The sequence below is a fragment of the Chrysemys picta genome, chromosome 16 (genome assembly GCF_011386835.1).
Source record: "Chrysemys picta bellii isolate R12L10 chromosome 16, ASM1138683v2, whole genome shotgun sequence".
Classification (NCBI taxonomy): Eukaryota; Metazoa; Chordata; order Testudines; family Emydidae; genus Chrysemys; species Chrysemys picta.
Genome location: NC_088806.1, coordinates 11,111,113 through 11,121,409, shown reverse-complemented (window position 1 = coordinate 11,121,409; position 10,297 = coordinate 11,111,113). Strand labels below are relative to the sequence as shown.

The 10,297-nt window shown below is 48.5% G+C and overlaps 2 protein-coding genes and 1 long non-coding RNA gene across 19 annotated transcripts in view; 2 read left to right on the top strand and 1 right to left on the bottom strand.

The window, feature by feature from the left end:
- Positions 1 to 5,150, top strand: part of LOC101951937 (zinc finger protein OZF-like) — a 45,553-nt gene extending 40,403 nt beyond the window's left edge. For 11 of the 17 annotated variants that reach the window (XR_010593167.1, XR_010593170.1, XR_010593176.1 and 8 more), the window contains one exon: positions 725 to 5,150. Coding sequence is in view for 4 of the 17 variants with exons in the window: in XM_065569898.1 (XP_065425970.1) it covers positions 3,865 to 3,884 (20 nt within the window). In the remaining 13 variants the exon portion in view is untranslated. The remainder of the gene's footprint in view (positions 1 to 724) is intronic. The other 6 variants (XR_010593169.1, XM_065569898.1, XM_065569900.1 and 3 more) reach the window with 2 other exon arrangements.
- Positions 1 to 10,297, bottom strand: part of LOC135972074 (zinc finger protein 271-like) — a 312,092-nt gene that overhangs the window by 216,109 nt on the left and 85,686 nt on the right. The gene's annotated exons all lie outside the window — the stretch shown is intronic.
- Positions 1 to 10,297, top strand: part of LOC135976000 (uncharacterized) — a 262,775-nt gene that overhangs the window by 233,619 nt on the left and 18,859 nt on the right. The gene's annotated exons all lie outside the window — the stretch shown is intronic.

Below are 10,297 nucleotides of genomic sequence, written 5' to 3'. Positions count from 1 at the left end.
GAAGGCTGCCTTATCCCGTCTGCCATGGTAGGACACTTTACCATGCCAGGCCAGTAGCACGTAGTCTGGAATCATTGCATAACAAAGCATGGCAGCGTATGGTCCCGGTGTTTGCTGGCATGCAGACAACCTCCATTCCTTATCTCTCTTTGTTATCGTCAGGAGAGTGATATCATTCACGGTCACCTGATTGAAATGGGGTGATTTTATTAAGGGGACTTTCAGAGGTGTCCGTTCCTGCTCGGCTGAACAGAAATGTTCCCCACTGTTAGCCACGCGGTGGGGGGGGGGGAGGAGTGATCATCCCAGAGAATTGGGGGGGTGTATTTGGGGTAATTGGGTTTGTGCTACATGTTAACCTGGAAACTGCAGCCCCTCCTTTTACATTGCAAACCCATTTTAAATGGCCAACCCAACGGGTGCTTGGTATGGGAAATGAGGGCGCTGCTATTGGAAACCATTCCCACATGTTATGAAGGTTAAAAAAGCCAAAAGACTGTGGCTTACCAGGGCTGCCTGCAAGCCGAATTCTGTTGCCTGGCACTGTGTGAGAGATCTCTCACACCAAACCAGCAGGCCCTCAATATAAGAGGAAAAATGCGACCTTGTAACGAAAGCACATGTGCTGTGTAATGTGAACAGCAAAATTTAATGTGAAAGAGTGTACCCATTGTTCTCTAAAATGTGTCTTTTTTTTAACCACCTCTCCCTTCTCCTCCACCAGCTGCAAATGTTTCTCCTTCACAGAGGCTACTGAAGATTAGAAGGAGAAAACGGCGGACTCGGGATGATATGTTCTTGGAGCTCCAAACGTCCTCCCACGCTGACAGAGCACAGCAGAATGCGTGGAGGCAGTCAATGTCAGAGTGCAAAAAAGCACAATATGAACGAGAGGAGAGGTGGCGGGCTGAATCGCGGGCTGAAGAGAGCAAGTGGCAGCCTGAAGAGGATAGGTGGCGTCAGCTTGCTGACAGAAGGCAAGAGTCGATGCTCCGGCTGCTGGAGCATTAAACTGAAATGCTCCAGCGTATGGTTGAGCTGCAGGAAAGGCAGCAGGAGCAGAGACCTCCACTACAGCCCCTGTGTAACCAACAGCCCTCCTCCCCAAGTTACATTGCTTCCTCACCCAGATGCCCAAGAATGCGGCGGGGGGGAGGGAGTGGACTTCGGCCACCCAGCCACTCCACCCCAGATGATTGCCTTCAATAAGTGTTAAAGTTTTAAAGTTTTAAACTGCAGTGTCCCCTTTTCCTTTCCTTCCCTCCTCCTCCACCCCTTCCGGGCTACCTTGGCAGTTATCCCCCTAGTTATGTGATGAATTAATAAAGAATGCATGAATGTGAAGTAACAATGACTTTATTGCCTCTGCAAACGGTGCTTGAAGGGGGTAGGGGAGGGTGGTTAGTTTACAGGGAAGTAGAGTGAACCGGGGGGGGGGGCGGTTCATCAAGGAGAAACGAACAGAAGTTTCACACCGTAGCCTGGCCAGTCACAAAACTGGTTTTCAAAGCTTCTCTGGTGTGCACCGCGCCCTGCTGTACTCTTCTAACCGCCCTGGTGTCTGGCTGCACGTAATCAGTGGCTAGGCGATTTGCCTTAACCTCCCACCCCACCATAAATGTCTCCCCCTTACTCTCACAGATATTGTGGAGTGCACAGCAAGCAGCAATAACAATTGGAATATTGGCTTTGCTGAGGTCTATCCGAGTCAGTAAACTGCACCAGCACACTTTTAAACATCCAAATGCACATTCTACCACCATTCTGCACTTGCTCAGCCTATAGTTGAACAGTTCTTTGACTGTTCCAGGAATTCCAATTCTTCCTTCTTGTTTCCCAGGCTTCGTGCATTGGTTTACATGCATCTAAGATAACTAGCCAATTGCCCTGCTTTCTCAATATGCATCAGGACCCCCCCCCCCCCATTGCATCCTCCTCCTTGTGTTTCCTCCCGGTATCCCACTTCCCCACTTACCTCAGGGCTTAGGTCACCATCCACCGGTGAACCTAGTTTAAAGCCCTCCTCACTAGGTTAACAACCCTGTCTGCGAAGATACTCTTCCCTCTCTTCATTAGGTGGATCCCATCTCTTTCTAGCAATCCTTCTTCCCGGAACAACATCCCATGGTTGAGGAATCCAAAGCCCTGTCTCCGACACCACCTGCGTAACAATGCATTTACCTCCACAATTTGACGGTGCCTACCTGGGCCTTTTTCTTCAAAAGGGAGGATGGACGAGAACACGACTTGTGCCTCAAACTCCTTTATGCTTCTTCTCAGATCCACGTAGTCTGCAGTGACCCATTCAAGGTCATTCTTGGCATTATCATTGGTGCCCATGTGGAGAAGTAGGAAGGGTAGTGGTCCGAGAGCTTGATCAGTCTCGGCAGACACTCCGTCATATCCTGAAGTCTAGCTCCAGGCAAGCAGCACACTTCTCGAGTCTCCCGGTCTGGTCAGCAGATGGATGACTCTGTCCCCTTAGGGAAGAGTCCCCGACCACCACCACCTGTCTCCTCCTCTTGGAAGTGGTGGTCCATGGAACCCCCAGCCCTAGGACAATGCGTCTCATGCCTTCTGGTTGATGGGGTCTCCTTCTGATCCCTAGATTGCTCTTCCAAATCATTCTCCATAGTAGAACCTATGCAGAGAGCCTGAAAATGGTTTCTTACCTCTATCTGCATAGGGGGTACATGGATTCTCCCCATTAAACTTCTGGAAGTCACATGCTGCCAGTTTTATTCCCCATTCTGCACTGCTCTCTCTGATTCTTTGGCATGTTTTGACTCCAGGACCAACTGCTGATTTCTGTCCAGAAAGTCTTCATTTTCTCTGATGCAACACAAGGTTGATACTTGTGTCTTTAGTCCTTTAACCTTCTCTTCCAATATGGAGACCAGTTCGCACTTTTTACAGACAAAGTCACTTCTATCCTCTTGGAGAAAGACAAACATGGCACATCCTGTGCAGGTCATAACAGCTCATCGCTCAGTATCCATGTCTTCCTTCTAAAAGTGTCCTCAGATTACTTCTCACAGAAGCCTGAAAGGCAAAAACACTCTGTGGGAACTCCCCCCAGGCAAATTCCCAGGCAATAGCTGATTCCATCAGAGCCATTCCATGCCTATTGGTCCCAATCTGGCTGCCTCGTTGGACAAGAAGCACTTCCATGCTGGGAAAATGATGGTAGCCAATGAGGGAATGTATCCGATTCCATGTTCAGACTGCAGGATACGTGACTGCTGAGTCCAGAGTCTGTGGTTTTGTCTCCTCATTTTGCTCTAGAGTCTGATGCATTTGTATCACTTCTCCACCCCCTGCTACTTTGAAAGATTAGCAAGTGTGAAAATAGAGCACAGGTGGTGTTTCTCATGATGCAGCCTTCCCATGTAGTGTGAGACCCCTTCCACCCATACTTCTGGGAGAAGACCAGGGAGAGTTGAACTCATAGAAATGGAAGGCTCCTAGGTTATTGTAGAATGCGACTTCACAAAAAGCTCACTGGGTGGAAATGGGAATTAAGAGAAAACTGCCGTATAGGTTTATATTTTCTAATTGTTGAATAAGTTGTTAGCAGTGACAGTGAAATTAAACATTAAATTAATTAGTGTAACATAAGAGGCTGATTATGTGATAACTTTCAGTGTTACAATATAATTCAGGTTTTCTTCTAGTTCTCTCCCTGCCTGCTCTTACTATATAGAAAATAGAGGCTAATCCTGAAATTAAAACCTCATTCCAAAGGAATTAGAGTGGGGAAATATGTGAGAGAAATAGCATGTACGAGAATAGAGACTGTAATTATTTCTATTTAAAATGGAATTTATTTTGATTAATTTTACATCTTTAACTCTGCCAGTGTAGACGTAGCCTGGAGAGACTGACTGTCAGGACCCCCGGACTGATCCCCTCTGGGGAATGAAGCACAACGCTGACAGACTATGCAGCCTTCACTAGTCTCCCTGTACCTGAAAAGCCTGCTAGCCCAAAGTGCTGGACCATCTATTCAGCTACAGTTCCTACTCCAGGTGAATCCAAAGACCAAGAGGTGCAGATCCAACCCCTTATAATCTTAGAAACATTTTGTTTCTTTTTCTATTTTTTGTCTGTTTCTTTTTAGGAACTTGGAGCCCTCCCAGCCTTTCTATTAGATTGGGGTGTAACTGTGTGTGTGTGTGTGTGTGTGTGTGTGTGTGTGTGTGCACGCGCACCTCTGAAATCTACCGAGGGAAGATGCTAGGAAGAATAGATCCCCAAATCTTAATACCCTTAAAACTGTACCCTATGAAATGACTGAACGCATGCTCCTCACCTATGGAAGCATTGCAAGGAATTGAGCTGTCAGATATGTATTGTTCAGCGAGAGCTGTTTGGACTTCTTTTACTAATGTCTCTCTAAGGTCTGTATGTGTTTTGGGGCGAGAGGGCAAGGAGAAGTGTTAGGTACACAATAGTGAAACGGAAGATGAAAACTAATTACCTTTGAGGTTGTAGGCTAAATGTAAGCAATAATTTGGTATGGGTATTGAAATATTCAGCTGGGGCTACGTCTACACTATCCGCCTGAATCAGCGGGTAGAAATCGATCTCCCGGGGATTGAATTATCGCGTCTCGTCGGGACGTGACATTCGATCCCCAAATCAGTGCTTGTACTCCACCAGCAGAGGTGGGAGTAAGCACCGTCGACGGGAAGCCGCGGAGGTCGATTTGCCGCCGTCCTCACAGCGGGGTAAGTCGGCTCCGATACGTCGAATTCAGCTACGCTATTCGCGTAGCTGAATTTGCATATCTTAAATCGACCCCTCTCCCCCTCTGTAGTGAGGACATAGCCTGGCTAAATCTGGGTTGCACTGCCTGGGTAAAAATCTCTGATTGGGGTTTCGGCATCACTAAATATGCACTTGCCTTCGTGGGTTGCTCTTTTAGGATTTATAAGAGTTGATTTTCTGCTGTATTAATCTGATGGTTTGACTAAATTGACAACTTGATTCCAATGCAATATCCTCGTTCACTCATTGATTTCCTGATTTGACCTGAACTTGATCACTGTATTGTTTAACCCTTAGCTGAGTGGTGTCTATAGTCATTTAGCCTTAGTGATGTGTGCTCTTGGATTTATTTGTTCATGTTAATAAAACATGTAACAGGGCTATTGAGTCATTTCTTTCAATAAGCAACAGGGGCTGGAACATTTATTTGTATATTTCCCTTTAATTCAATCTCCATTTTCTTCATTTCATACTCTGCTAAGTTAAGAAATGTGCAGCAACAAAAACTGACACAAACCTGTTGCTGCCCCATTCTGTGCCCATCCAACGTATAGAACAGACACCTCCTGGGGCAGGGAATGTAACACTGGACTGTAAATACAGATTCATGTTCCCAAGGTTTGCTGTCTTTTTCAAATTGTGGCATAAGGGTGAAACCTACATCTCCTTGTAATCACGCCTGGCAGGAAGGAGACCCCTATGTGCATTCTCTTGGGAGACAGGGAGATCTGGGAGACCCTGGACACTGGGGGATATTTACCCAGAGCTCAGGAGCAATCTACTCAGGGGCGATGCAGGAGAAAAGAGCTGGGTGCTGCTTTCCCCACTTATTTCTCCTTATCTCCTTTCGGTCTCTCTCTCCTCTTTCCCTTTTGTGGAAGCAGAGAAAAGAACTGACAGAAGGAAACTGCAATGCATGACGTCTGTTAGCAAGAGTCAGGCTAACTGTAACCCTGATAACGCGAGATTTGTAGAAGCGAGGATTGTGTGAGGCGGGTGAGAAAGAACTGTGTAAGAAGTTATGATGACCTCAGCATAGATAAAGTGTAGAAGACCTTGGGTAGATAAGGTATAGAAAATAATTGTATGTTGGCAAGAGTCAAAACAACTGAGGAAATGAGATATCAAGATGGCCTATGTATAAACAAAAATGCTGCTGTCTCTCATTATTTTTGTAATGAAAGGTATAAATGCTTGCTGTAATTAGTTACCGGAGAGAGACCTGTTCAGCTCTCCCTCTGCACATGTGAGAGTTAATAAAACATCTGACTTGCTGTACCTAACAAAATAGTGAGAACTCAGTTTTTCTCCGACACTTTCATCCCCCTCCCCCCACCCTCTGGCAGAGAGACTTGTTCCCTTCTCTGGTCCCAGGGGCGCTCACTCTCCCGTAGCTGGATTGGCCCCTGCAAGTGCTAATAGGATCAAGAGCCTGGGTGCAGGTCAGTCCCTGCAGTGTATCTGGGATGCACAGAGGCAGGAGGAGGAGCAGAGATGGGGCTAGTTCTTCTTTGAGTGATTACTCATGTGTATTCCACAGTAGGTGTGCGTGCTCACCAAGTGTACTCACCAAGTGCTGGAAGTTTTTCCCCTAGCAGTATCTATAGCGGGGAGCGCCCCCTCTAAGGTGGAGCCTTCCTTCATGCCGCCAGTGAAGGTATGTTGGAACTGCTGTGCTTCAGCTTCCCTGTAGCTCGTCCCCAGAACTGTTGATTTGTTTAGTACCTGTAGTTAGTTAGCTGCATAGTTAGTTTTAGCCAGTCAGTGAGCCCGTGCCGGGGCATGCCCCGTACCCCGGGATTTAAGTAGTGCGGTTCTTGTCGGCATTCTATGCCAAGAAGGGACCCGCACACAGACTTTTTGGGCTGTTTGGGAGAGACCCACATCAGTGAAAGGTGCAAAATTTGCAAATCGTTTAAGCCTTGGACCAAAAAGGAAAGAGACATTAGGCTCCAGGCCTTTCTGATGGAATCAGTGCTGACTCCGACCCCGGAACGCCCCTCCAAGCTAGTACCAGGCACCGCGGTGTCGGTACATGGCGATCAGCTGGTGCCTTTGACCAGTCGGCACCGCTCCCCGTCCTCGGGACACACCAAGAGGATGAAGGCCTCTCCGGATGTCCAGATGCCTTACACACCTGAAGCCCTCCAGGCGGCCCAGGACATCATGTCCATGCTGGTGCCCAGAGCCCCTCTGATGTCAGCCCCATGCTCCAGAGGAAGCTGCTGCTGGGATATCTGCAGTCGCCCCCGGCTCAGTGCCGGTCTCAGTCGAGGGAATGTTCCTGACGCCGATCACCGCCCAGCGTCTGCTCGGGGCAGAGTCCACATGGATTGCCCCCGACACCGTCTAGACTGTCGGGCTGGGTTCCATCCAGCTGGGACTCGTGGCACTGATCCTCCTCAGAGAGCAGATATCGACGGGACCACGGCGGACGTTGTCATTAGTCCTCATCCTGGAAAAGGTACCGCAGTCAGTCACAGCACAGTTGTGGACGCCGTTCCCAATCTGACTCTGTCTCTGAGTTGCTGCTGAGACATCGCAGCCCCGGGTGTCAATTGCCGGCGTCTCGACGTCGTGGGTCCGCCCATCGAGGCTATTCGCGGAGCAGCTATTACCGTCAGTACCAGTCCTCCACATTGAGATTGTGGTCCCGTGACCTTCACAGGCCCCGGCACTGCCACGCCTCTTGGGCGAGAGACAGCAGCATATCCGACACCAGACAGGTCTCCATTCATAGCCACCCTTCAACGAGGCAAACCGGCCAACCCAGATAGCTGGCCCTGCCAGTGCCAGAGCAAGTGCAGTGGCACCAAGCGTCATGGCTGGCCCAGTGCTACCAGTGGGCACTGTGGCCTCTGACGCAGCCCCTGGTGGGAGCTCGCTCGGTGGCCAGAGCTTCGGAAGCTCCATTAGCATTCATCTGCAGACCCCGACAGAGGAGCCGGTGGGACGCACATCCTTGGCACTGTGCCCAGAGTCCAACCAGGCGGTGGATCCTACGGTGCCGGCTGACATCCAGAGCACTGCGCCGGCCTCTTCGCCCTGCCCAGAGGAGGTGATTGCAGCCCCACCCCTTCCATCCTGCAGGAGGGCTTCAGGGCCCACCAAAACCTCTTAAAGAGGGTGGCAGCAAGCCTCCATCTCCAGGCAGAGGATATGGAAGGGCCTGCGGAATCCCTGTTTAACGTGCTGTCCCCATCAGCACCTGGTACGGTGGCCTTGCTCAGCCTCAGTTATACAGGGCTGAATTCCTAGGTGGTTGTGTAGATCACAGGGACTAGGATCCTGTTCTCTGCCCCGTGGCCTTTCTGCCCCCTCACCTAGAAAGTTGCAAGCGGTGGGCGGGGGGTGGGAGAGGCAGAGTGTGGGCAGGAAGAGGGCTGAGGGGGTCATGGGGCAGAGCATAGGGGGAGCCACAGTGTGGGCGCTAGTGGTCCCCCACTTCTCAGGAACTTCTGGCGGCAGCGCTCCAAAGGTGACGAACCAGCGTGCCACCTGCTGCCCAGGGTGAGTTACATTGGTGGGAGCTGCATTTTTGTGTACACACTTACACAGTTAGGTCAATGTAAGCTGTTTTATGTTGCCCTAATCCTGTAGTGTAGACCAGGGCTAAGGTTGAAAGGTTGTCTGTCTCACCAAGAGAAGTTGGCCCACCTTGTCACTATTTTAGCAAATGATCATTTGTCTCAAAGTCCCCAATGAATCTCAATTACATTCTGTCAAACTAATATCCAGTTAGGTGACCACACCGCCTTCAGAGAAAAGGGAAAAACCCACACCACATAGAGGTATAAGACATGTTCAGTTTCATATAAATTGAAATTCCAGAGGAGGTTACATCTAATGATTCTGAATCAGGACAAGAGATTCTCCCATTGTGTTCTCCTCTGATCTGTTCAAATCTGCTTCACTCTCCCATGTCTTGTTATTGTTACTAGTTGTGATATTTATGAAAGGTTTAGAACCATCATAATAGGAACAACAGTCCACATTTCCACCTGCAAACAATCCCAGCTCAGCAGGAAAAAGCCCAGAAGTCGCTTTGTCAAAAGATGGAACCTGGGATTTAAACTCTGAATAATCACACTGTGTTTGGGATCCATTCAAATTCCCCTTCCAGCTCTGTGACATTTTCATGTCCAGCCCTAAGGAATCTGATTTAGGGTCAAAGAAATCAAAACATGATTCTGAAGCCCAGAGAAGAACTATTAGGATGATCAGAGGAATGGAGAACCTACCTGATGAGAGGAAACTGAAAGAGTTTGGCTTGTTTAGCCTAAGAAAACAAAGGCTGATTGGAAAGATGATTGCTCTCTATAAATTCATCAGATGGATAAACACCAGGGAGGGGAGAGGAGTTATTCAAGTTAGAGCCCAGTGTAGGAACAAGAACAAATGGATATAATCTGGCCCTCAACAAATTTAGGCTGGAAATTACAAGAAAGTTTCCCACCAGCAGAGCTGTGACATTCCAGAACAGCTGTCAAAGGCAGTAGTGGAGACAACAAAACCTAACTTGGTTCAAGATTGAGTTTGATAAGTTTCTGGAGGGAACAGCATGATGAGATTTCCTACAGTGGCATATGGCCCCTGCATGATGGCTGATAGAAACATCTCCAGTGGTCACATAGAGGGGAAGGGCTCAAAGTTCTTACAATTTTTTCTCCAGATCTTTGGCTGGTGGGTCTCACCCACATGGTCACCATCTAACTGATCATCATATTTGGCATAGGGAAGAAATTCTTCCCTAGGTCAGATTGGTAGAGATGTGTGTGTGTGTGTGCGTGCACCTTCCTCTGCAGCATGAGGTACAGGTAACTTGCTGGTTTGGACTAGAGCAGTGCCTCTCAAACGTTTTTACTGGTGACCCCTTTCACACAGCAAGCCTCTGAGTGCGACCCCCCATTATAAATTAAAAACACTTTTTAATATAGTTAACACCATTATAAATGCTGAAGGCAAAGTGGGGCTTGGGGGGGGGGCTGACAGCTTACGACTCCCCATGTAATAACCTCGTGACCCTCTGAAGGGTCCCAATCCCCAGTCTGAGAACCCATAGACAAGAGTAAATTGTGGAGTCTGTCATATGAAATCTTTAAATCATGATTTGAGGACTTCAGGAGGTCAGCCAGAGGTTGAGGGCAGTAGTGGGTGGGTGAGGTTCTGTAGCCTGTGATGTGCGGGAGGTTAGATTGGATGCTCATGTCATGCTGTCTGGGGCATGCTCAGAACTGAGAGTGCCGATCTCAGGTCAGAAAACAGGGCAGACCCCTCCCCCCCAAACTGGTGAGATACTTAGGTTTCACCAAGCCAGGAACAAATGTGAACCCCTGGATTATAGAATCAGTCTTACCATGGAGCCACAGGCCCCTGAGGCTCTCCAGCCCCCTTCTCTACCACCCAGACAAACTAGAATTTGTAATGAAAAATTATTGAAGCCAAAGATCCACACCTTAGGTTGCCCCTTGTGATGAAGTGGGAATGTTCTTAATGTTTTGCATTGTGACAGGGTGTACTTGCCCTG